This window comes from Pelophylax lessonae (genome assembly GCF_965119305.1).
Source record: "Pelophylax lessonae genome assembly, chromosome: 3".
Lineage (NCBI taxonomy): Eukaryota > Metazoa > Chordata > Amphibia > Anura > Ranidae > Pelophylax > Pelophylax lessonae.
In genome coordinates, this window is record NC_138770.1 from 607526623 (window position 1) to 607554408 (window position 27786).

A 27786-nucleotide genomic window follows, 5' to 3' on the forward strand; every position below is an offset into this window, starting at 1 on the left:
AGAGGAAGAGTTATCACTGAAGTAGTTTTTTAGGCACTTTTCTAATTCAGTTTTATGCTCTGGTGTTTGGAGAAGCTTCATATTTGTTCTCCAAATGTAAGTGTTATTAGAGGATAGTGAATCTTCGAGGGTTATTGAGATCGAAGCATGGTCTGATCATGTAATACGGTTTATTGAAGAAGTAGGTCTGACCATGTAATACTGTTTATGTCATTAGTAGGTCACGGTCCAATAGAAACAGGTCTATTCTGCTATAGCTATTATGCAGTGTGGAGATAAAGCTTTAGTCCCTTTTTAATTTGCGTTTAGACACCGCATCCATCATAAAGCTCATGACTGTGTATAAAGGGTTTCAATGCAGGAGGGCTTATTTTCGGAAATGAAGTAGTCAATAGTGGGATCCGGTGGAGGATTGAAATCTCCACAAAGCAGCAATGATCCTTTTTGTACTTTGCGAACCGCACGCAGCAGTTTATTGTCTTAAGCTTAACAGGGTGGTTGAGGCCCTTGACATTAATGGGCAGGAAGATTACTCCCATGTTGAAATTGTATGGTGTTTGGTTTGGAGTATGAGATATTTAAATTTACTTACAATAAGCAAACAGTGGCCTCTAGTGGACAGTATAGGTGGGTTTTTGTTCAACTTTTGTCCTTTGCAGGTGTAGCTTGATGTTGAATCTTCTGTGTAGACTTCTTCGGTGTACTGGAGGACTGTTACATTCAGAAAGGGAAAAGTAGAAGATAGATAACAGTAACATAAAACAGTAACCGTGTCCCATGCCTCCCCTGCTTCGTAAGGGAAAGGTGGGTCTAGAGTACTCAGGTGCAGCTATTCTGCTGCTCAGGTTAGGGCAAACTGTTATGAAAAGCAAAAATAGGAGAAAAAAATACAAAAAATTAAAAGGAACAGATTTGGCTTTTAGAAACAAAGTCTAAAAGGAACCTCTGCTCCACGAGGTCACTTAGTTGAGGGTAAAGTCTCATCCAGACTTTATTTGTGTTTTCGTGTATTTTTGGTGGTGACCAGATGCCACTTGGGTTACTTGATGGGCGTCCTTCACAGGGGAATGTGAATCTCATGGTTCAGGGATGATGATATTCCAAGCATTTAAAAGTGAGAGGCCTTTTTCTAAGGAGTCAATCACATGTGTGGCTCCTTCATGCGTGACAGTGATCTTGGTTCAATATCCCCATCTGTAGGTGATTTTGTGATTGCGAAGTGATTTCAATATGGTGTTGAGATTTCTACGCTTTTGCAGCATATACTGTGATAGTTCAGCAACAAATTGAAGGCCTGAGTATTGAGAGGGAATTTGAGATTGATCCCGAGTTACACTCATAATTTTTTCTTTTATGTGGAAGAAATATAGACATGACATCCCTGGGAGTTTTGTCAGGAAGGTAAGAAGGCTTAGGTAAACGATGAATTCAACCTATTGTCCCATCTAGATCTGTGGCATCAGGGAGAATTGATTAACAGCGTGACTCCACTTTTGTTGAGACAAAAACTTTCCCCTCTGGGTGATCTATGTACATTACAAGGATTTTATCTAACTTTGTTGCAGATTCCCACCTTTTGTTGTTCTGAAGAAATCCTTGTTTGTTCCTCTGTGCCTCTGTGTTGAGTGGGTCAAATAGGAGAGGTTTCATAATTATCTGTAAGCTGTGGCAGCTGCAGGGCTCTGAGGGAAGCTGTTTGGGCCTGCATCCCTTTAGATGTGTTCCTATTGGGAGTATCTCACCAAAAATGACATTTTTGTTGCAGGGGATGCCAGAAATCTGACTTGTATTTTATGCAGACTTCTGGGAAAATTGATGAGCCAATCACACAAGCAGGAAATGTTTCTGGGGTGTGGTCAGTATACATTCTGTGTACAGAACAGCTCCAGGTAGCCATATTGCATTGCATTTTCAGAAAATTACAACAGCTGCAGATTGAAAAGGAAAGGTCATTTTTATTACCATTCAATTACAATATGATTTGTGTCGCAATTGTATATGCTATATTTTTTCTTTGTCTGCTATTTTTTTCCCCCATGAAAGGGGAGTTACCCTTTAAACAGGTTATTGGCATATGAGCGTAAGCTGTCTGGTTTAATATTCTCTGACTCCCCTGTCTTCAATGTCAAATGCTTTGGCGCTAAAAAAAAAGCTCACAAAAACCTATTCCCATTAAAATCAATTATTACTTTCACACTGGGATGGTGCGCTGGCGGCATCTTTTGGAGCATGTTTGGAGCGCTAAAAAAGGCAAATTATTGGGAAGCGCCCAAAAAGAGCTCAGTGTTTTACTGGCAGTTTATAAGCGCCTCAGTCTGAAAGGGCCCTAAAGGTTTTGTGCCAATATTGACTGGTATTTGGAACTTTTCATAATTTCCTCTACCTTGACTAAGGCCCCTGTTCCAGCTGAAGAAAAACCACCCCAACGCATGATGCTGCCACCACCAGGTTTACTGTGTGTATGGTGTTCTTTTGGTGATGTGAAGTGTTGTTTTTGTGGCAAACCTATTGTGACGGTGTTCACCGTCACTGGGAGTGAGGGACAGATACTTGGGGGACGCTGAGAGAATGGTTTGGATGGCTTCAGATGGGAGAGTGATATTTGTCAACGGTGTCTCTCAAGAAATGTGGAGATTTGATCCCACTTTGCACTGTGAGACCTGTGGCCTGATGGTATGGAGTCTGTAACACCTAGATGTGTATTCCATGTGTTTCAATGTAGTAGACGGACAGACTGTCATTGGCAGTCTTGTCCTATTGTCTGTCTATTGAGCTGGGGTGTGGATTGTGTTAAGTCAGCCTGTCCCATTGTTAAATGTTAATGACCTCACATTGTTCTGTCCAGATGGCTAGATAATTAGTTCAGGTTAATTCTGTTTCTGTATACAATTTCATCTGCATAGGATAATGTAATCAGGGAACCCCTGACCTGTGTGTAGTCATTTGATCAGGAGGGGGATGTGCTCATGTGTGTATAAATTGAGTGTGAAACTGTTCAATAAAGGAGAAGGTTCCAAAACTTGTACAAGCTAAGTTGTTGCCTAGCTTTGTCAATATGTAAAATGTCAATACCTAGAATTTTCTCTTTAGCTTATTTTGCATTGGAGACAACAGAAAGTGAGAGAGAAAATCTTACAAAATTAGGGGTATTCGCCACCTTAGGCCTCGTTCACAGAGGCAATGACATACATGCCTTTTATATGTGCTTTATAGGACATTTCTTAAGGCATGTAATGATTTTAAATGGTATTATGCACACAGTGTGTTCACCTGTGTTTAGGTGCATTCAGTTCAGCTGTATTTAAAGAAATAGAATTCTGTGCCAGATGCTGATTATATAATCTGTGTGTGTAAATGCAGGAATACTTGATCTGGGAAGCAGAAAGTTTTTTATAGTTTGAAAATGTCCTCCTACATTCATATGCAGGAGGCTAGTGTAAATGGCATTTTTTTTAATTCATGTTTTTGTAGCACCCTCCTAGGTAGGTGCTAGGAAAAATAATAGTTTGCTCTGCCTGCTTCACAGGGGAGCCTGATCAGTAGTTAGGCCTGTTACATGTGTCCATGTGTGATTCATCTGGTCTGAGGGAGTGTCCCCACTGTATCCAATAGGGGAGCCTGTTGGACAGTGGAGGAAACCTAGCCAGTGACACATAGGCTTTTATGACTATCCCAGTGGGTTGGCACAAGAGTGGAGCATCCTGGGATATGTTATAAAAGCCACGGGCACATTTGACAGGGTGTCTTTGGGCGAGAAGCCAGGTCCCAGGAGGAGGGTGACGGCTGTCTCTCCTCCTGTTGCTGAGGAAGGTGGTCACAGGCGGTCGGCCTTGTGGACCAGAAGTGGGGTGCTGAGCCAGGAGGTCCAGTGGATGCTGACAAGGGAGTTGGAGGCAGAGCGACCCAGGGAAAAACATTGTCTGTGAGTACCAGGAAGCTTGCCAAGGGTCTGCCCAGGAAGGGGGCCACTCCAGTGGGGTGTCAGTATACAGAAGGTCAGCGCACACAGCCAGTGAGAAAGGGGGTGCCAAGTTATACCCTAAAGAGGAACCTAAAGTAGAGTACATATCCTTTATCAGCACTTCAGTGGCAAGGTGAAGCAGCGGCCTTGCCGCATTCTACAATCAGTTGTCCTCAGGAATTGTGCATAGTTCACGTTGGCGTATCCCACTCATCCCTTCTCCCATCCCAGTTCCAATAAAAACACAAAAAAAACAAATCCCCTGGACTGTTCATTGTCTGAGCTGAGAACTTTTAATACCATGTATCTGCTGCCAGTTGCTAATGGTATCCCAGGGAAACCAAAAAGTGTAATTCTCAGCAGCTCCCTAGGGGGCAGTGCTAGATTTTATTTTCAACATTTTTTTTCCCATTTTACAGACAAAAATGCAAGAACAAAAAATGACCTGCCTCGCAGGGTGGAACAAACAATCAAATGAAACAAAACGCAAAATAAAAATGCTAACAGCTGTTACTAAAACAAATGTTACTATAGGAAGAGGGAAGAGTTCTACTCTCCTTTCTTTTTTCTGGTGACAGTTGTAACATTTTGGATTTCACATGGTTTTCTACCTTTCTGACAGTGCCACCAGTACAAGAAGAACGAATGGGATCAACCAAGTAGCCTAGTAGTCCGTTCTTTAGATTGTCATAGCTGAGCAGATCTGAACCAAGAAAGTAAATCTCTGTTCCTATGGATGTAATGTTCATATTTACCAGAGTGAAAAAGCGGGAAAAAAAAGTAACATAGTAAAATGTAATAAAATATATTTAAAAGTTATACATTACCTCTAAAAGAAATGATATTTAAAATAATGACATGCTGAGAAAATAGTTAGTGGTTATAAACCCTTGCAAATACCCAGTGAAGGGACTAGCCTCCGGTAATACACAGAGATAAATCAAAATATTTCTACTTAAGTTGTACCTGTTTATCTGCCGTATTCTCTTCTCTACAGTAATTCAAGTCCAGAATTTATCAAACTTATCTGAGCTTTCAGAAAATGGGGCAGAGAGATAAATTTACACTCTCTGCAGAGCTCAGTGAAGCGCTGATAGCTGGGACACATCCCACTTCACACAGGAACAGAGCTGACGCTGTCAATCATAGACTATGTTCTGGAGATCCCTCTTTTGTCACCTTTTTCTCTTGGTGTCAGGAAAATTTGTCAGAAGGGACTTATGCTGATAGCAGAGAAACTAAGCAGCAGACAGAATAGACACTTAGTGCTCTTAATTGAGTCAAGTACACACTATAGGGGGATATGCTTTGTTCATATTTCATGTCTGTGGTTTTCAACCACTTTAACATTTGTGCCTGTTTTCCATGCAGAGGTAAAGCAGATAATGTGATACCTACAAGGCCTTATTTTCTATGTACCAATTGCAGTCAGCCAGTGGTGGACTGCAGACAGAATTGTTTTTTACAGGTTTTTAGAAAATTGCATTTTTTTTTATACCACAGCACATGTATCATGTAAACAGGGCAGAGGTTTTCTAATGTGCCCTGGTTACCTTCTAACTGCAGTAGTGGGTATAAAAATGCAGCTCAACTCAGACTTCACCCATTCATATCCGCAATTAGGGAAAGACATGTTTACATATGTTAGAACTGCCCACCTACTTCAGCACCTCCGGCCTCTCAATACGACGATTCCGAACGCAGCCTGGGACTTCTTAAACGCAACCTCCCCGAAGCGTGGGGGCATCTCTTTGTTCTATGAAATACTACAAACTAAAAAAATATCTTTACTAAAACCACTAATATTCTAAAATGGGAAAGGGATCTCAAAACTGTATTCACGGACAATCAATGGCTCCAAGCCAACCATCACAATTTTAAATTTAGAAAAAATGGGGAATTAACCGCGCTAAAGGAATAAAACAGACAAGCAATTGTGCAATTTACACAATTTTAAATTTACCAAGGGAATTAACCAATGGGAAACTCCACCAACGGTGGTATTTCACCCCTTACCTCCTAAATTCCCGAACCTTCCTACTAAACCCTCAGACCAGTGCTGGCGGGGCAGCGGACAAATTGGCACCTTGCTTCATATGTTGTGGTCTTGTTCACGACTCTGCAGCTTCTGGGCAGCTGTATTTCACCTGATGTCTAAGGTTACAGGACTTACTTTAAAACCCGACCCTGCTCTTGCCATCTTGAGTTTAGGCATTTCCGACATTCATCTCTCCCTCCGACCTACCTGTATGTTTATATTACGTGCTTCAAGGCTTGTTGTGATGAGAAAATGGAGAGACCCTGATCCCCCTGAAGAGAAGGAAGTTATTAGGCTGGTTAGAGAGATTTGTGTGTATGAACGCCTCCTTGCAGCTGGGAGCGGCCGTATATAAAAATTCTCTCGCGACTGGTTTCCCTGGCGCTCATTTTTTAACAATGACACCCTTCTACGTTGATACCCCCGGTTATTCAGTATACTCTGGTGCACTTTTGTATGCTGTTTGTTTTTCTGCTTTTATGTGAGACTCTGGTATTAGAGACATATTGCATTCTACATGCTGTATGTTGTATTATGCTCCCTTGACCGACTTGGTATTATTTCATGTTTAATTCATAATTTTTTGTAGCTTGATATTGCTCAAATCAGCTTCTTTATTCCCTTTTGTTGTCATGTTGTTGACTCGTTGTATCTCTTTTTTGTTATAAACTTCAATAAAAAATTTTGTATAAAAATAAAATTCAGCTCAACTGTCATGGTTTAAACAAGCCCTTAGAGGCCTCCAAGCTGATGAGCAGGAGAAATGAGATTACACAGACTCCCTCCCCATCCTTTGTTGGTTATACAGAGGGTACCAGCAAGCACGCAGGCAGTACTCAGGTTTATAATTTAAAGGACTGTCTTCTTCAACGTGTACCCATGAATTGAATCTGTATTAGATGTCTGCTCTGAAGAAAGCTGACTGTAAACCAGTGGTGTGTCCATTTATGAATGCTTACCTGAAACGCTGTTGTCACTTTTGCAGGAGGTCTGCAAGCTTCTAATTCACATGCGTCACCCGGAGGTGTACCAGCATCTGGGCGTTGTCCCACCTCGTGGCTTCCTGTTACATGGACCTCCTGGGTGTGGGAAGACTTTACTGGCTCAAGCCATTGTTGGAGTAAGTCATTCTTGTCTGCTTTTATTTTTTATTTATTTGTTCTTAGAAATGCTTTCAGGGAACAGAACTTTAAAGGGATTGTAAAGACAGGAAGGTTTTTTTTTTTTTTATCTTAATGCATTCTATGCATTAAGAAGATAAAAAGCCTTCTGTGTGTAGCAGCCCCCTTAATACTTACCTTAGCCCCATCTCTATCCAGCGATGTCCACAAGTCCCTGGCCATCCAGGGACTCTCCCTCGTGATTGGCTAAGGCACTGCAGTGGAGCCATTGGCTTCCGCTGCTGTCAATCAAAGTCAGCCAATAAGAAGGGAGAGGGGCAGGGCCGAACAGCAGCTTTGTGTCTGAATGGACGCATAGAGCTGAAGCTCGGCTTGGATGCCCCCATAGCAAGCTGTTTGCTGTGGGGGCACTCGATAGGAGGGAGGGGCCAGGAGCAGTGAAGAGGGACCCGAGAAGAGGGGTATCTGGGCCACTCTGTGCAAAACCAACTGCACAGAGAAAGTAAGTATAACATGTTTACTGTTTACTGACCAGTTCACCAGATCAAAATTTAAAGTAATGCCCCCATTCTTGACTTGTTTTGGCATTTTGGCCTCCATTCACACCAGTGCAACTTTTCATGCAATTTTTTACAATTTAAAATCACATGAAAAGTCGCACCCTATTTTTGCCTATTAAACCGTTCAAATGATGCGACTCTGACTTGCACCGATTTGAAAAAGGTTCCTGCCCAATTTTTGCCGATTTTAATGTGCCACTTGCATAGACATATGTGCATGAATTCGCACAGATGTCGGCAAGCCGCACATGAAGTCGCACTGACCAGGAACTTTGAAATTGTGCTGAAGTAGCGCGATTTCAAAGCCGCATTCTATGTAAACGGGGTGTTAAAGTAGTGAGAAGACAACAAAGATCATGTTTGTAAAGCTAAATATTGTTATCCAGAAGAAATAGAACCAAAACTTGAAATTACAACCATAGAAGGAAAAGTTTCAGTAGGAAAATGTTGATAACCTTTATAACCACAAATGAGGCATATTAAAGTGCATAAAAAAATAAACGTCTCTTATTTGCTTAATTTTGTTTTGCTGAGGTCCCTTTCACACTTGTGCAACCCAAAAGTTGCGTGATTTTGCATGGACTTGAAGCTATGCCTATGTCTATGGACCTCAAAAAGCAGCAAAGTCAGACCAAAGTAGTGCAGCGATACTTTTGACGTTGTCGTGACTTGAAGTCGACAGATATGAGCGGTACGCACAAGTGTGAAAGGGGCCTAAATTATGAAATTTGAAGCATTTTGTTTGTATCCGTTCAATAAGTGCTAAGAATGCCCATTCACCTTGCCTTGGGAGATGACAATTTACTTATTAGTTAGAATGTACCCAGCTATCCCTGTAGATTACAGAACCCCCTCCAGTTTAAGAAAAAGAGGGAGTGTTCTGTAGTCATTTCCTAGAGCAACATCGCTGCTGCTCTTTAGATACGATGAGTGGTGATCATCGTCACCCTAGGACCAGTAAGTGTGTTTCTGGCAGGTTCAATGTGTAAAAATAAAGGGAAAAGCCTAGAAAAAGAGAACCAATGCAGCCACCACATCTAATGCTTTCAAATTCATATGTATAAAATGGATAGTTCTTTATCTGTTATCATTCTTGTACTTCAGTAATCTTTTGATTTTTTTCAGCAATTGGATTTACCAATGCTCAAGGTTGCAGCTACAGAAATGGTGTCTGGAGTCTCAGGGGAATCTGAACAAAAGCTGAGGGAACTCTTCGACCAGGCTGTGGTAAGGTCTATGATGCATCAGTTAGTTCCCATACTTTGGTACTCAGTGGTTTTATGCATCGACTTTTTTACTTTGGAGGTATATTGTCTGTATTTTACAGCTGTGGTCAGCCACCTATGCCACGTTATTTCCTTTTCCGAGCTCCATTTTTTTACTCTGAACAAACTGTAGTAAGAACTGAAAGGCTGAGATGAGGTCTGTTTTCCTTTGTTATTCATTGAGAAGATTGCTCTGAAAATCACAATCTTGCCAACTTGCATCTGGTTAAGGGATGACGTCATCCATTGATCGGGCTGTGGTTGAGGTCTAGACTTTTACTACTTTTAATACTTACCAGCAAGGCAATAGTTATTCTGGTTTGCTGTGTCATAAGACCATGAAAGAGGTGTAAAACTTCCAACTTGCACCAGGAGCTAAAGGAGATACCTGGGGTATGAAGACGCATATGACTCATTCATAGGACAGTGCTAGGTCGGGTATCTGTCACTGGGCTGTCCATAGCTCTGTCTGAGCTACGACTCAAGTGTCTTGAAGCTTACACAAGACTTTGGCCACTTTGTTCTGCTTTTGGGAGAAAAAGCAGAGAGCAGTAGAAAGGTACGTATGTCAATTGAAGTAAACCTGAGTGGGCAAAGCACAAAGCCTGGTATAGGGACCACGCTTGTATGGCTTCTTGCAAATAACTTGTTTTGCTAGCTCAGCACGAGGCGCGAGACCACCGTCAAGGATAATTAAATACACTCAGCAGATGAATATGTCCCAGAGTTACCAAACGGTTAGAAGCGCTTAGATATTGGTGAAAAAAGTGTCCTGAGGAGAAATGATCCTGGCAGTGTCCTCTCTGATCTGGTGACTTCTCAAGCCCAGCTCCTCACACACCTCCTCACACAAGTATCTACTTGAGCAAATAAAGAAAAAAACAAAGTTCAGTGTTTGCTTTTTATTAAAACTAAGATATATTCTCACTGGTTTACCAGAGTGAATGATATACGGCAAATGGAACAGCTTACAGCAACTCTAAGGGACAAGGCGGAGGAACACACGACACGTTGGATTCATTGGGATCTTTTTCACTTGTCCGACGATTATCTATCCTACTCTTAACCGGCTTGCCGTGCCTGCGGGTGGGACGGAGCAGACCCCCCACTTTTCATTTTTCTATCTATCTTTATCTCCCTCCCCCCTCTCTTCTTCTTTTCCTTCCTCCCTCTCTCTCACCTTGCCTCCTTGCCGGCCAAGTGGTAGATGCCGGCGGGGATTCCTATCCCTCTCTACTTGGGTGGGTGGCGCTGGACTACCTTCCACATGAACTCTTGTTTACAACAATACTGCACAAGAATGACTAAGTATTGAAGACAAGACGACATACGAGCCCAGGTCACACTATATGTCTATGCTTTGTGATCGTGTGTCTTACACCAGGTTGTTACCTGTACTATGTAGTCAGAATTTCTGTCGCTATCTTACAACTGTTTGTAGTATGGTTGTTCCTTATTTTTCATGGCATACCTTTTAAATAAAGAATTAAAAAAAAAAAAAAACTAAGATATAAAACCGATCACATTGGAATGGCAGTGTGGCTTTTGACGTCACAAGCCCAGAATCTCCACCTCAGCTCTGCACAAAGTGCTTCTGGGCTTCTGACACCACACTGACCCTCTGGTGTGAGCTGTTCTTTATCTCGTTTTTATTTTGGTAAAAAGCAATTGTCTCACTTTTTTAGTTTTTACTTTTTCTCAAATGGATCTTTGTGTGAGGAGTTTAGCTTGAGAAGCCAACAGATCAAAGTGGACACTTCTGGGAGTATTTTTATTTCTCAACAGCTGTTGGCTACGGAAGTACTTCCTACTGCTTGGTAATGCAGTGAGTGTATTTTATTCTGTGGTTCCAATCTCACTCCTTGTGTTGAACTGCAACAATGGGGATATGAGCAAGAAATCCTGCAACACTGCAGCTAGATCTTTGTGTTGTTGGGACTGTATATCATTCATGCATGCTGCTGGCAGAGTTTTAACCATAGAAGTAGCAGAAAAAGCTGTGTATTAGGTTATATGGACACATTTTGCCTGAAATAGTCCAGTTATAAAAGGAGGAATTTTACTACATATTTAAGGCTAAGGGTTCAATTACCGCACATTCGTCGGTCCCCACTGTACTTACCCCCCATGGGTGATGAGCTGTCAGTAGCCATGCAGCCAGTGTAGTAGTCCAGGTATTTGAAAAAAATCCCCGCTCTTCTCCCCCCTTCTTCCTGCAGCGCTTTTGAGACAGATCAGAGTAATTCTCAGTACCGGCACTGACCGATCAAAATAGCTCCGATCTGTCCCTGAAGAGCTGCAGAAAGAAGAAGAGCAGGGATTTCAAATCCCTGGACTACTACACTGGCTGCATTACTACACTGGCTGCATAGGCACTGACTGCTCATTACCCACAAAGATAAGTTCACCTTTTTCATTTTTTTTCTGATAAGGCCAACTAACGCTTTAAGTTTTTATTTAAGGGGAGCAACAGCCAAAGGTTTTTGTTATTGACTGCTGGGTTTTTTCTGTTTCTGATGGAGTGATTATTCCTTCTCTCCTTATTCAGAGACTTTGGCCATTAGAACAGGGAGTAAGGGTAAATCTTTTGAACATGCACAAAGGCAACAGTAACACTTTGTTTAGTAGAGTCAGAACGTCAATCATATTTTATTGCTATATGTGTTTTCAATTAGTTATTTCCTCTTACTTCCTGTCCTACAGACAGTAGGCACCATGAGTGGAAGTGAGGGGATGTCTCCCCAGTTAGACCCAAGAGCACATCAACAACCTGCCAGAGGTTCTAACTCAGACACATTCAATCCAAAACTGATAGTTTCAGTGTGGAGTTTGAATTTGAGGTGTTTTGTGTTGAATATTTCAGAGCAGCGCCCCTTGCATTCTTTTCATTGATGAGATTGATGCTATAACCCCAAAAAGAGAAGTGGCCTCCAAGGACATGGAGCGGAGGATTGTGGCCCAGCTGCTCACCTGTATGGATGGTGAGTGTTAAACCTTTTTCATACTACTGATATCCTCCCAAGGTTCCTGACCGTTTAGCTTTTTGACCATTTTTTTTCTCCCACCAGATTTAAATAACCTGGAGGTGACTGCTCAGGTTCTTGTCATTGGGGCCACCAATCGTCCGGATTCTCTGGACCCTGCGCTCCGACGTGCTGGGAGGTTTGACAGAGAAATCTGCCTGGGTATTCCAGATGAGAAGGCTAGGCAGAGGTAATGCTGACTAAACCACACTTTGTACCATGCAAAAATTATTTTATGGAAAGTTTGCATTAGTAGAGTATTGTACTAATCTACACAAAAGAGAAAACTACAATTACATTTGCTACTCTAGTATACTGTGTGTTAGACAATGGGGTTGATTTACTAAAACTGGAGAGTGCATCTGGTGAAGCTGTGCATAGCAACCAATCAGTTTCCAGGTTTTTTGTCAAAATTTAATTGAACAAGCTGAAGATAGAAGCTGATTGGCTACCATGCACAGCTGCGCCGGATTTTGCAAAATCAACAGCAATTATTCAGAATGTTTAGAGTTTAAAGCAATATTAAAGCATTGTTTGTTTTTAAAAGAAAAAAAAAAAATGTTATGCTTACCTGCTCTATGCAGTGGTTTTGCACAGAGCAACCCAGATCCCCCTCTTCTCAGGTCCCATGCCAGTACTCCTGGCTCCACCCTCCTGCTGAGTGCCCCAGATCAAGCAGCTTGCTCTGGCGGCACCCAAGCTGGTGCGTTTCCAACCCTATGGATCTGTGTGTCCATTCGCACACAAAGCCATGGCTCGGCTTTGTGTGTGAATGTCTGTGGTTGACAGCAGCAGGAGCCAAAAGCCAATGAAGAGTGCGAGTCCCTGGAGAGGCAAGGCTCTCATGGACATCCCTCGATTGAGAGGGGGCTCAGGTGTGTATCAGGTAAGTATTGGGGGGGCTGCTGCACAGAGAAGGTTTTTAGAATGCATGAAGGTAAAAAACATTGTGCCTTTAAAACCAGAATACTACTTACCTAGGCGGATGCAGCATCGGTCCCCTGGCTCCTCTACACTGAGAACCGAGCGAGCGAACACCGCCGATCGCGCAGTTCTCCCAGCTCTGTGAGCAGAGAGCTGCCGATCGCTCAGTTCTCCCAGCTCTGTGAGCAGAAAGCTGCTGACAGGCTGAGCCGGTTGTCGGTCCAGGGATCTGGCAGATGCCGACTCCGTGGTCGTGATGACACGGAGCCTGGACCGACTTCTGCTGTGACGTCAACAGAGAGTGGACCTCAGCCCGCTCTCTGCTGAAAACGGGACACAGGAGTGCAGAACAAACTGCACTCTTATGATCCATAGGAGATGTACAGCCAGATGAGCTTTGGCTGTACATCTCCTTATTAAAGATGCAAGCTTTCGGGTTCCTTTTAATCTTTTGTAGGCTGTAGAAAGGGATCTAAGGCATCCAAAAAGCTTGCATCTTTATTAACATAAAGCATGGTTCCACTTTTGCAGTCAAGTGTGAGAAAACCCCACTATGTTTGTGTTCCTATTCACACAGCATGTCTAAAAAATGTAATTCAAAATATTTCTTCCCTTTTTAGATATTTCTGAGGAGGTGTCATGGCTGATTTTAGGGATTTTTGGACAGTCTTTGGCAGCCCATAGATGATACAGATTTGTTTGTTTGACCAGCGGGTTGAATTAAAAAAGAAAAAAAAAACTGACCCTCTTCCACCATCCACACATTAAAGGTGGATGGGGGAATTCTTCCCACTGAGTCTTTGTATTCTGACAGCGGGAAGACTTTCCTGCCACCAGAATACACTGATCAGAGTTGCAGGCTACAGCCTGCGGCGCTGATTGAGTGGGGGAAAATTAGACCAGGCAGGTTGTACAGAGTTCAAAGTCAAGTCAAAAGTCAAAGCTACTTTATTGTCAATTCTTCCACATGTACAATACATACATACAGAGAATCAAAATTACTTTAATCTTAGACCCCCGGTGCATGCAGATTACACTAACAATACAGTAGATCAACTTCTGTACAACCTCTCTCTCCATACATGGATTAAAATTCAGCCAATCCCTGCTAAGCCAGAAGAATTTCGATCCTGGTATGGCTGGGTTTACAGTGTCTTGTTCCCACTCAGTGAGCTATCCTTCATGAGGGCGGTTTCTACATTTTTAACCCTTTCTTAGGACAGACAGTATTCAAATCTATACTGCTCAAAAAAATGAAAGGAACACTTTGAAAACACATCAAATCTCAATCGGGAAAAATATCATGCTGGATATCTATGCTGATATGGATTGGGTAATGTGCTGGCAACGAAAGGATGCCACATTGTTTGATGGAAATAAAAATTCTTAACCTACAGAGGGCTGAATTCAAAGACACCGTGAAAAAATCAAAGTGGAAAAAATGATGCAGTAAGCTAGTCCATTTTGCTGAAATTTCATTGCAGCAACTCAAAATGGTACTCGGTAGTTTGTATGGCCACCACATGCTTCTATGCATGCCTGACAACATTGGGGCATGCTCCTAATAAGATGACGGATGGTGTCCTGGGGTATTTTCTCCCTGATCTGGACCAGGACATCGCTGAGCTCCTGAACAGACTGAGGTGCAACCTGGCGGTGTTGGATGGACCAAAACATAATGTCCCAGAGCCGTTGTATTGGATTTAGGTCGGGCGAGCATGGGGGCTATGCAGTAGTATTCATTCCTTCATTCTCCAGGAACTGGCTGCATACTCTCGCCAGATGAGGCCGGGCATTGTCGTGCACCAGGAGAAACCCAGCACCCACTGCACCAGTGTAGGGTCTGATAATGGATTCAGGGATTTCATCCCGATATATAATGGCAGTCAGGGTGCCATTGTTCAGCCTGTAGAGGTCTGTGCGTCCATCCATAGATATGCCTCCCAGACTATCACTGACCCACCACCAAACTGGTCAAGCAGAACAATGTTACAGGCTATAAGGTTCTCTGCGGCTTCTCCAGACCCTTTGACGTCTGTCACATGTGCTCAGGGTGAACCTGATCTCATCTGTGAAAAGCACAGGGCGCTAGAGGCAGACCTGCCAATTCTGGTGTTCATTGGCAAATGCCAGTCAAGCTCCAGGGTGCCAGGCAGTGAGCACAGGTCCCACTAGAAGATGTCGGACCCTCAGGCCACCCTCATGAAGTCTGTTTCTGATTGTTTGGTCGGAGACATTCACACCAGTGGCCTGCTTGAGGTAACGTTGTAGGGCTCTGGCAGTGCTCATCCTGTTCCTCCTTGCACAAAGGAGCAGATACCAGTCCTATTGATGAGTTAAGGACCATCTAAGGCCCTGTCCAGCTCTCCTAGAATAACTACCTGTGTCCTGGAATCCCCTCAATGCTCTTGAGACTGTGCTGGGAGACGCAGCAAACCTGGCAATGGCACGTATTGATGTGCCATCCTGGAGGAGTTGGACTGCCTGTGCAAACTCTATAGGGTCCAAGTATCGCCTCATGCTACCAGTAATAACAATAACCCTAGCTAAATGCAAAACTAGTGAAAAACAGTCAGAAAAGAGGAGTAGGCAATAAAAATAAAAAATCAGTGGCCGCCACCTATAAAACCATTTCTGTTTTTGAAGTAATCTCATTGTTGCCCATCTAGTGCACCTGTTAATTTCATTAACAACAAAGCAGCTGAAACTGATTAACAACCCCCTCTGCTACTTAACTGACCAGATCCATATCTCAGGAGTTTAATTGACTTGATGCTATACTCTGATTAAAAAGTGTTCCTTTAATTTTTTTGAGCAGTGTAGTTTAAACCACATCCATTTTGAGGATGCCCCACAGATGCTCAATAGGGTTTAGGTCTGGAGACATACTTAGCCACTCATCACCTTTACCCTCAGCTTCTTTAGCAAGGCAGTGGTCGTCTTGGAGGTGTGTTTGGGGTCGTTATCATTGGAATACTGCCTTGCGGCCCAGTCTCCGAAGGAAGATGGTCATGCTCTGCTTCAGTATGTCACAGTACATGTAGCTCCCCAGTGACAGCAGCACTCATGCAGCCCCAGACCATGACACTCCCACTAGCATGCTTGACTGTAGACAAGACACACTTGTCTTTGTACTCCTCACCTGGTTGCCGCCACACACGTTTGACGTGTCTCATCACGTGGTCTCATCAGGCCACATGGCATGGTTCCAGTAATCCATGTCCTTAGTCTGCTTGTAATCAGCAAACTGCGGACTTTCTTGTGCATCCTCTTTAGAAGAGGCATCCTTCTGGGACAAGCCATGCAGACCAAGTTGTGGCAGTGTGCGGCGTATGGTGTGAGCACTGACAGGCTGACTCCCCCACCCCTTCAACCTCTGGAGCAATGCTGGCAGCACTCATACGTCTATTTCTCAAAGACAACCTCTGGATATGACTTTAAGCACGTGCACTCAACTTCTTTGGTTGACCATGGCGAGGACTGATCTGAGTGGAACCTGTCCTGTTAAACCTCTGTATGGTATTTGCCACCGTGTTGCAGCTCAGTTTCAGGGTCTTGGCAATCTTATTATAGCCTAAGCCAGCAGTCTCCAAACTGCAGCCCTGGGGCCGGATGAGGCCCTTTGCTTGCCTTTATCTGGCCCGTGGGGCACTATTCCTCCCACTGATACGAGACACTATTCTGCCATTTGACACCAACAATGGGGCACCATTTATTCTACTGATACCAATAATGGGGCCCCTAGTCCCCTCTACGATGCCAACTATGGGGGCACTATTCCTCCCATTAATACCAAATGTAGCGATATTTACTTCCACTGATGCCAGGACAATTTTAACTCGCACTAGCTACAGTTTGGCCCTTCTAAAGTTTGAAGGACAATAAACTGGCCCTTTGTTTGGAAAGTTTGAAGACCCTTGGCCTAGGCCATCTTTATGTAGAGTAAAAATTCTTTTTTTCAGATCCTCAGAGTTCTTTGCCATGAGGGGCCATGTTGCACTTCCAGTGACCAGTATGAGAGAGTAAAGCCCCGTACACACGTAGCGATTGTCGGCCGTAAATATTCGGCCGACGACCGATCGGCCGATTGTAGGCTTGTTAGTATGATGCTTCTGACAGCCGACAGCGCATTTTCGGCCGAACAAAATCGGGTGTGCAGGCATTAAAATTTTTGTTGGCCAGCACCAGAACGGCCGATTGTTCGCCAGTCAGTACAGAATTCGGCCGACAAACAGCCGATTAGCAAGACTGGGCATGCTCAGAGAAGAAAAAACACATGGAAAGTTAACCATCACATGACATCACTTCTGCAGTCGGCTGTTGTTGGCCGACAAAATTCATGTGCAGTCTTTTGCAGTTTTCAGCCAACAGGACAGCACCGGACAAAAGACGGCCGATCGTTCGGCCGACATTCGGTACGTGTGTACGGGGCTTAAGAGCGAGAACACCAAATTTAACACCTGTTCCCCATTCACAGCTGAGACTATGTAACATTAATAAGTCACACGACACCGCCAAAAATGGCTAATTTGGCCCAATTTGGACATTTTCACTTAGGGTGTACTCCTTTTGTTGCCAGCGGTTTAGACATTAATGGCTTTGTGTTGAGTTATTTTGAGGGGACAGCAAATTTACACTGTTATACAAGCTGTACACTCACTACTTTACATTGTAACAAAGTGTCATTTCTTCAGTGTTGTCACATGAAAAGATATAATAAAATATTTACAAAAATGTGAGGGGTATAATCACTTTTGTGAGATCATGTAAGGCAGGGGTGTCAAACTCAATTTAATCGCGGGCCGCATCAGCATTATGATTGCCCTCAAAAGGGCCGGTTGTATCTGTAAGACTAGATGTCCAGAGCATCCCCTACCCTTACATAAGACGTCAAGAGCCTCTCCACCATCATAAATTGAGCCTCCCACACTCCTTTACAGTGCACCCCCATTATCTTGTGCTGCTGCTAGGAAGAAGCTATAGGAATTGCTGGAAAGCAAAAAGTACCGGGTCTGGAGGAGAACTAGAGGAAGGCTGGAGCTCTTCTGCAGCTGCAGGAGAGGTGCAAGGGCCACATGAAATGGCCTGGAGGGCCGGATTCGGCCCACGAGCCTTGTGTGTGACACATGTGCTGTAAGGTTTTACAAACACTTTAAGTTATTCATAAAAAGGGCTATCACTTAAACTCCAAACTTTCTTCAGAAATTTTGCATAAAAGGTGTCTCTTGTCCTGTATGTGTAGCAGAAACTCCAGACTTTGTCCAGCTTCGTTCCTTTAGTTTCCTGTACCAACGAGCCTCGTAAAGAAGTGACTTTCCTGAGTAAGCACGTCACGGTCCGACTTTGGCTGTAATTTTGACCTTTGCTTTATCATTGCTGCAGGAAATCAGTAAGCTTGATAGCAAATCTGCATGCACATAACATTAGATGAGGAAAAGATTTTAAATGTACTTTGACAAGGGCAATTTCCAGAATTACACCATGTTTGACACTTCAAATGAACCCAGCTTGGCTGTAAAAAGTACCTTGTGTAAAATGGTGCTAAAGTGCAGGCACCACTCTCAGCTTGATCTTTATGTCCCTGTGTGTTCCTGGCCTAGGCTGTGCATAAGCCTAGACTTTTTCTTCAAGTCCAATGTAAAGTGCACATAAACCTTACACGTGAGGTACTAATTCAAGTAAAACTCTATTTCAAGTATGAAAAAATCCTAGCCCTTAGATCCACCTCATATGCTTCCTTTGAAAAGAACTGGAAAGAAACAATAGGTTCAATGGTCTCAATAAGTAAAAGCTACATGCACATTACACGATATACCCGCTTTTAAGTTTCTTACCCCTGTTGATATCTGATTCTATTGACATGTATATTGCACCTAGCTCACACACTATTGCAATTTCTCGTAAATAACCAAATATTCACCTCTTTTGTATTCGTTTTGGTTCCTTAAAATCTATACACATGGTTTTTCATAAATGTCACATGTTTTGTTCCTTTATTCTTCACTAAACATGTATAGCTACTGTGTACCAAACTATACCAAAACTATATTTTATGCCTTATTACACCTGCATTTGCGCCTGCATTCATAGGTTATTGTATCTTCTTACAAAGCCAAATAAAAATTATTGAAATGAAAGGTCTTTAAAGTGTTAATAAACCCTCAATATGAAACATGGCAGCATACTACAGTACTTACAATGTTTGTCTTTGCCTTCTGTTTGCAGCCTGTCACTTTTTTGCATTCTGCCTTAGAAGTTTCTCTTTTTCTCAGTTTCCATCAAAAGGATGTCTCCACTGCTTTGCAGGATCCCATTGAGCCCTGCTGTAACCACTCCTAAGCCGGCCATACATGGATTGAAATTCCCTGCTGGACTGGCCAAATTTTGATTCACGTATGGACAGGCTGGTTGTACAGAAGTTGATCTATCGATCAACTTCTGTACAACCAGCCTGTTGGATTTTTCTCTAAACGATCAGTGCAGATGGCTGTAGCTGGCAACACTCATCAGTGTGCTTGATGGCGGGGAAGGCTTGCCACTGTCCCAACACAATAGCACAACGGAAGAAATTCCCCATCTACCTCGAATATATGGATGGGGAAATCTGGTCTTTTTTTTTTTTTTTTTTCCTTCATCTCGCTGGTTGAACGAAAAAAAAAAATTGTATTGCCAGCTTTACTGTGTACGCTTCAGCCAGGGGGACACGTGACCATAATGTGCGGTCTAGATGCATTGTTTTATCACTGGGATTGAGGGACCTTCTTTACTCATAATGAGGGCAGATCTGGGATGGGGGCTTGCATGGTACATGCTAGAAGTGGGAAAGGTGAACCGAGTACTCCTGACATAAGTGATCATATGAACTCTGCAGTGCGTGCTCCCTGTCCTCCCCAACTGGAAGTTCAAAAAATTAGCATTGGTCCATTAGGACAGAGAACAAAAAGTTGGAGACTAATTTTTTTACGAAAACAAATTATTGCTGTAAGTATCCTTGGTGAAAGCAAATACTGTTAAAAAAAAAGTGGAAGGTTGAAAGTTACTTTAAAACCCTCATCAAAAAGTTTGTAAGTTTGTTACAGGTGATTACTATATGTGAAATGTGTTTTGTTTTTATTTTATAATTTTCTCTTGCTTTTTATTCTGCGCAGGATTCTGCAGACCTTGTGCCGGAAGTTGAGGCTCCCTGAATCTTTTGACTACCAGCATGTGGCACACCTAACGCCAGGGTATGTCGGTGCAGACCTGATGGCACTTTGCCGGGAAGCTGCAATGGGTGCTGTGAACAGAGCATTGATCCAGCTGCGGGAGTTTAAAGGGAAGGAGGCTTCAACAGAACCAAGCTCTCTGGTGGAAGAAGCATCAGAGTTAAAAGCCCATAATGAACAACCCAATCAGGTACACTTCACAAGAGACACACATTTTAATCCAGCTCTCAAAAATATATTAAATTTATTTTAACTGCAGTCAATGTAAGTGCTTGAATTTGAAGCAGCACAAGGAGCCCTTCATGTGTCGTTTGTATATATACAAGTGCAAGGGGCATGATGGAAGGAGAGGAGAGCAGAGCAGAATGACAGAGAGATGAGCTTCAGTGTGCTGCTTCTCCTTTATAATCTAGCCACAGGGTGATGATGGGGAGCAGGTTTGTATATTAAAGTAAAATTGAAAGTAGACTAAATCAGACCCCTTTCCCTGGTTGACAGGGTTGTGCTGTGTGGCATAACTATATAAACTAGGGATAGACTGATTATCGGCAAGGCCGATAAGCAATTTCCCCAATCTATCGTTATCGCCCCCGGAACTGGCCGATATTGCCAATATTTTTTGATGTCATTCTGCCTTCTTAGGCCACCTCCCTCACCTTGGACAGCCTCGTCTGGAGTCGGGACCAGTCTCGCGGGAGTGTATCACAGCCATACACCCACCCACAGCAGCCTGGTGCCAGCCAGCCACAGGCCCTGTACCAGCGAGCCAGCCAGCCACAGGCCCTGTACCAGCGAGCCAGCCAGCCACAGGCCCTGTACCAGCGAGCCAGCCAGCCACAGGCCCTGTACCAGCGAGCCAGCCAGCCACAGGCCCTGTACCAGCGAGCCAGCCAGCCACAGGCCCTGTACCAGCGAGCCAGCCAGCCACAGGCCCTGTACCAGCGAGCCAGCCAGCCACAGGCCCTGTACCAGCGAGCCAGCCAGCCACAGGCCCTGTACCAGCGAGCCAGCCAGCCACAGGCCCTGTACCAGCGATCCAGCCAGCCACAGGCCCTGTACCAGCGAGCCAGCCAGCCACAGGCCCTGTACCAGCGAGCCAGCCAGCCACAGGCCCTGTACCAGCGAGCCAGCCAGCCACAGGCCCTGTACCAGCGAGCCAGCCAGCCACAGGCCCTGTACCAGCGAGCCAGCCAGCCACAGGCCCTGTACCAGCGAGCCAGCCAGCCACAGGCCCTGTACCAGCGAGCCAGCCAGCCACAGGCCCTGTACCAGCGAGCCAGCCAGCCACAGGCCCTGTACCAGCGAGCCAGCCAGCCACAGGCCCTGTACCAGCCACCCACCCATAGGCCCTGTACCAGCCAGCAACCCACCCACCCACAGGCACTGTACCAGCCAGCCACACACAGCCCCTGTGCCTGCCAGCCACCCACAACAGGGTGCCAGACAGCCAGCCACCCACAAACAGGGTGCCAGACAGGCACCCACAGGCCCTGTACCAGCCAGCCACAGGCCCTGTACCAGCCAGCCACCCACAGGCCCTATACCAGCCAGCCACCCACAGGCCCTGTACCAGCCACCCACAGCCCATGTGTCAGCCACACCCACCACAGGGTGCCAGACAGCCAGCCATTAAGCATTAAACAAAAATTAACATGTTCAGTACCAGATTTGTGTCAAAAATTGTCTATTTTTCAAAACTTTAAATGTACAAAATATCGGCCAATACCGTTGCGTTGTGACCAAAATATCGGTATCGCCCCTGAAAAAACCATACCAGTCTATCCCGAATATAAACTGCTGTGGTCACAAAAGTTCAAATTAGAGATGCACCGAAATTTCAGCGGCCGAAACATATCGACTGAAAATGGTGTTTTCGACATTTTTCAGATAAAGAAAAGCGTGGCGATAATGACGCCGAAAATGCATGCGATTTTGCTGCGATTTTACCACAGTTTTACTGTGCTAACGGTTTTTCATAGATCATGTGTCTCAAAAACCACATAAAAAATGTAACACAGGTGCGTTATTGATGACTTTCAACAGAGGTGTGGGATTTGGTACAGTTTTTTAACTGACCAAAAATGCAGAAAGCACAACAGACAAGTGTGAAGACCTACATAGATGCATTTTCCTTGAGCTTTTCTTGCGCTAAAGGTGCCGATAATGGCTGAAAATAAATTCATATTCACTTATATTCATGATTTTAATTAAAATGTCAAATATTATAATACAATTATACATAAAAATATGTATTTTTTAAAAAAAACTGTCATTTTTGGTTTTCGGCACCAAATTTCCATTCGGTGCACCTCTAGTTCAAATACATTTTGTCATTAAGGAGTTAATGATTACACAGCTGTCTCTTTTTCCAGGATCAGTTACAGAGACTACTTGAGGTTCTTCAGGATCAGACCCCATTTCCTGAGGAGCATCTTCGGGGCCTTTGTATCGAGATGTCTGACTTCCTGAATGCCCTACCTGCCGTACAACCCTCTGCCAAAAGAGAGGGTTTTGCCACAGTGCCTGATGTAACATGGGCTGATATAGGAGCTCTGGAGGAGATCCGGGAGGAGCTGACGATGGCTATACTGGTGAGTCCTGATGTGCTGGTGATTGCTTGCAGCAAATTTCAACTAATGATGTGTGATGAAATCCTGACTCAAAGGGAATAAGGTCTCCTCAAAGCGGTGAACTTGTTCCACTTTTAGGGCTTGTTTATATTTGTGGTTGGGGTGGTGGTAAAACCATGCAGTTGAGCTGTGTTTGCACCGCTCCCCTTAAGCTGCAAAGACTATAGGGAAAGAATAAAGGCTTCCTTTCTGATTATTAAAATCTCAGTGCAAAAAAACAAAATACTTTTTCTCTTTTGTTCATTGACAGACACAGCTGCTTATATTCTCATCCCCCCCCCCCCCCCCCAGGTGGGGGTTTGTACCTGGTAAGGGCTTCTGCCAGGGCCCCCCTTCCTGCCTGGATCTGTCCTTGAGGCCTGGTCTTCCTCCTGGGTCCCTGTAAGCCTTGTGGTGCCGCCATTTTGTTGTAGTCTGTGTTTCTTTACACGGCAGCCATTTTCTTGTGGTTTACCATTGGAAATAGTGGCAGCCATGACAGTGGAGCCCTGTAGGCAGCAATTTCAGCAGTGGGAGCCCCTCCTCCTCCCCTGGTGCTGACTCCTGAATCATTTTACTTCCTGATCACTGCACATGTAGTGCAGATTCTCCTGGTGGCTTCAGGTGCCTGTTTCTGTGGGTGATGAGTCTGGTGGGGTCCTCTCGCTCTCTGCTGAGGATCATTTGGTGCTTTGTGCCTGGTGACCGGGTGCTGCTGCCAGCGTGGTGGGGGTTGTCCCTTAGCAGTGTTTTACACTTTTTATGGGGTCCCCCTGGTGACTCCTGGAGTCTTTGGAGTACATTTCCCCACCTGATCCCCTCTCTGAGGCTGCGGTCCCTCCAGGTCTCGACCTTCCATCCATGCACTGAGACCTGGAGTCCCTTGTGTCCCAGGTGGAGGTGGTTTGCAGGCAATGGGCTAGCAAAAAGTGCCCCTCGCCTTCCCCCTGTCTCATCAGATCCTGAATCTGTATCGGCCGCCAGGGACGTGGATCACCCTGCTGGGTCTGCAACCACGCGCCTGGAATCCTCCTGACAGTGAGGATGATTCCTCCACGTCTACGACCGCACTGGAAAAGGTGCTGATGGGTGCACTGATTGTATGTGTGCTTAAGACCCTGAAGATGGAGGATGCAGCAGAAGCTGGGACGGAGGTGCAGGTATCCTTTGGCACTCACAAGCCATCCAAAGCGGCAAAGACGTTTCCTTTCCCTGCCTATTTTGACAGAATTGTCACTAAAGAGTGGTGACGACCAAAGCGTCCCCTTGGAGTCCCAAAGCGCTTTACTAGGCATTACCCCTATGTGGAGTCCCTTCTTAAAGCGGTTATAAACCCTAGAAAAAAAAACCTGCAAGACAAAGGCATAATGGGCTAGTATGCATCGCATACTAGCCCATTATGTGTAACTTACCTTAGAACGAAGCCCCGACACGGACCCCCGGACATCGCTGCGGGCGCTGCCATGATCCCTCGCCGTCTCTTCCGGGTTCGGCGGCTCCGGCACGATGATTGGCCGGAAGAGACGGCTCTGGCGCGATGATTGGCCGGAGCCGCGATGACGTCACTCCCGCGCATGCGCGCGGGAGTGATTTTCCGGCAAGCTCCCGGCAAATTAATTGAAGGTCCCCCCGGACCTTCAGAGCGCATGCGCCGCTCGCGAGAGCAGCTGCATGCACTGTAAATACCATGCTGGTTTAGGAGATATTATTTGTACCTACAGGTAAGCCTTATTATAGGCTTACCTGTAGGTAAAAGTGTCAAAAAGCGGGATACTACCGCTTTAAGAAGAGGACTGAGCCACCGGTGGTGGACCCTAGTGTCGCAAACTCTGACCGAGTGAGTTAAGCTCCTACACCGTGACCTGGAGGTGGAAAAACTCCCCCCTGCCTTTGCTGAGCTGGTGGACCAGCTGGTTCAGGGGCTCTCTGTTTTTGGCAGTGGTCCTTTGGCATGTCTTTATGGCTCAAGTGCTGGTCTGCGGATCAGACTTCAAAAAAGGCATTGACTGATCTTCCTTTTCAAGGAGATTGCCTGTTTGGAGCTACCCTGGGTGACCTCATTAATGGTCTCATTGGGGGGGGGGGGGGGGGGGGAGTACTTTTTTTCCGCAGGCTGCTAAGGGCAAGGAACCTCGTCGAAGACATGGGGCCTTCTTTCTCAGCTCATAAGATGTGGATGAGGATTCACACAAACCTGGTCTGGCATGCCAAGATCGGGGTTCTCCAGACCCGTGGATGAACTTCTGCATGAAGTTGCACCCTAACCCGTGTCGGGGGTGGGGGGACGTCTTCGCTGGTTTCCGGACCCGTGGACTTCCCGGGTGCAAGACAAGTAGGTCCATAAAGTCCTTCCCAGAGTGCTCCTTCCTCTGGACAAACTCCAGAAATTGCAGGCTGCAATTCGCCTCCTGCTGTCCAAAAAAATGGTCATCCCTCCAGACTTGCATACCGTTTCTGGGCCTGATGGTGTCTACCTTCGAGGTGGTCCTGATTGCACAGTTCCATATGAGGTCCCTGCAAAGGGAAATTCTGACCAAATTGGACAAGACTCTCCAGTCTCTGGACAATCAGATCCAGCTGAGTTGGGGCACGAAGGAGTCCCTGATATGGTGGCTTCGTTCTCTGGCGCTTCGGCTGGGAAAATCCTTCCTCCTTTTGTATTGGACAGTGGTCACCACAGATGCCAGCCTGTCTGGCAGGGGAGGCGTCCTCAGCAAGCATTCTGCTCAGGGGATCTGGACGCTGGAAGAGTCCAGACTCCCGATCAATATCTTTTAACTCTGAGCGATCAGACTGTGTCTGGATCATTGGACGGATCATCTTCAGGGTTGTCCAGTGAGCATTCAATCGGACAATGCCATGGCCGTGGCTTATGTCAATCACCAAAGGGGGCACAAGAAGTGTCCTGGCGGCTCTGGAGGTAGCCGGCATTCTAAGGTGGCAGAACGGTTTGTTCCAGCCCTCTCCGCCATGCACATTCACAAGGTGGAAAATTGGCAGGCAGATTACCTCAGTCGGCAGGCATTGGACAAAGGGGAGTGGTCCCTTCATCCGGAGGTGTTTCATCAGCTGTGTCTCTGGTGGGGTACCCCTGAGGTAGATCTGTTGGTGTCTCGGCTCAGTCAAGGGATCCTCTGGCAGATGCCACAGACGGGCTGGTGGTCCCTTGGGGTCAGTATTGTTTGATTTGCGCCTTCCCTCCTCTCACGCTTCTGTCAAGACTTCTACGCAGGATCAAGGCAGAAGGGATTCCGGTCATCTTAGTGGATCCGGGCTGGCCTTGCCAGGCGTGGTACACCGATCTGGTGTGGCTGGTCGCCGAAGTTCCTTGGCAGCTTCCTCTCAGGGAGGATCTGCTTTCCCAAGGACCGATTTTCCATATTGCTTTACAGTCACTGGTTTTGACGGCTTGGCTGTTGAACGCTAGATGGTGAAGGATAGGGGTTTATCTGAGGCATTGATTCCTACACTGTTTAAAGCTAGGACATTTCCTTTAAGATCTACCATCGTACATGGAAGATGTACATTGTGTGGTGTGAGTCTCTTGGGGTTCTTTCTCGCTCCTTCTCGGCTCAGATCTTGACCTTCCTTCAACAGGGGGTTAAACAGAAATTGGCCTGGCGTACCATCAAGGGCCAGGTGTCGGCTTTAGCGGTCTTCTTCCAACGGCCTTTGGCCACACACTCCCTGTTGCATACCTTTCTTCAGGGTGTCCGACATTTGGTTGCTCCAGTGCGGGCTCCGTTGCTGCCTTGGGATCTTAATTTGGTGCTTTCAGCTCTACCAAAGCCTCCCTTTAAAAATATTTGGGAGATTCCCCTGCTTACGCTGTCCCAGAAGGTGGCTTTTTTAGTGGCTGTCACCTCTGCGTGCAGGGTGTCGGAACTGGCGGCATTATTCTATCATTCACCTTACCTGGTGATTCACAAAGATAAGGTGGTTCTTCGCCCCTGTACATCGTTCCTCCCAAAGGTTGTCTCTGGTTTTTATTTGAATGAAGTCATTGTGTTGCCTTCCCTGTGTCCCAGGCCTAAACACCTGAAGGAAAATGCCTTGCATGCCTTGGATGTGGTCCGGGCATTTAGAGTGTACCTGGCAGCTACGGAGTCTTTTAGGTAGTCCAGACTCTTTGTGCTCACAGATGGACGTCGAAAAGCGTTGTCTGCTTCCTTTGTGACTATTTTTCCAGATGGATCAGACAGACGGTTATTCAGGCCTATTCCATCAGGGGTCAGGTTCCTCCTTTCCCTGTTAAGGCGCACTCTACTAGGGCGCTTAGTGCCTCCTGGGCTTTCTGTCATCAGGTGTCAGTGAGGCAGGTTTGCAATGCGGCCACCTGGTAGTCAGTGCACACTTTTACAAAGTTTTATAAAGTGGATGTGTTGGCATCTGCGGATGCTTCTTTTGGCCGCAAGATTTTGTAGGCTGCTGTTTAGAGGACTTGATCCTCTTTGAGGGTGTGTTTTTTTTAGATGGGCTCCAGTTGTTTGGTTGAGTGCCTGTTGCCTGCTTGGCTAATGTTTAGCCTTGGGAATTTTTTTTGTTGTTCCCACCCCTCATGTTTTAGACTGCTTTGGAACGTCCCGATGGTTATGAAGATCAGCAGCTGTGTCCGTCAATGAAGGAAAAAGAAAATGGGATTTTTGAATTACCGTAAAATACATTTCTCTGATGATCATTGATAGACACAGCACCCACCCCATCTGTAGAGTTATAATTCTCCTGAAACGGAGTGGCTATATAGTGCAGTATACCCCCTGGGACTGCCCTTGGGTGTAACCAGAATTATTTTCTGCCTAGTGTCATACTCCTGTAGGGGGCAGTATAACCCAGTGGTTATGAATATCGGGATCTGTGTCCGTCAATGAACATCAGAGAAATGGATTTTACTGTGAGTCAAAAGTCGCATTTTTACTTTTAAAGTAATTATTTTTTTTTCCCCCTCCAGGCTCCTGTAAGGAATCCAGAACAATTCAAGGCTCTTGGCCTTATGGCTCCAGCTGGTGTTTTGCTTGCAGGCCCCCCCGGGTGTGGGAAAACCTTACTTGCAAAAGTAAGATAATCTTTGTTTCTTTGTGTT

The 27786-nt window shown here is 45.2% G+C and overlaps 1 protein-coding gene across 1 annotated transcript in view; it reads left to right on the plus strand.

Moving 5' to 3' along the window:
* The window catches only part of NVL (nuclear VCP like), a 118558-nt gene that overhangs the window by 42409 nt on the left and 48363 nt on the right, over positions 1-27786 (plus strand). Inside the window, exons 9-15 of the mRNA XM_082249272.1 lie at positions 6985-7119; positions 8806-8907; positions 11809-11926; positions 12014-12158; positions 20041-20287; positions 22470-22688; positions 27655-27759. Of these exons, the coding sequence (XP_082105398.1) occupies positions 6985-7119; positions 8806-8907; positions 11809-11926; positions 12014-12158; positions 20041-20287; positions 22470-22688; positions 27655-27759 (1071 nt within the window). The remainder of the gene's footprint in view (positions 1-6984; positions 7120-8805; positions 8908-11808; positions 11927-12013; positions 12159-20040; positions 20288-22469; positions 22689-27654; positions 27760-27786) is intronic.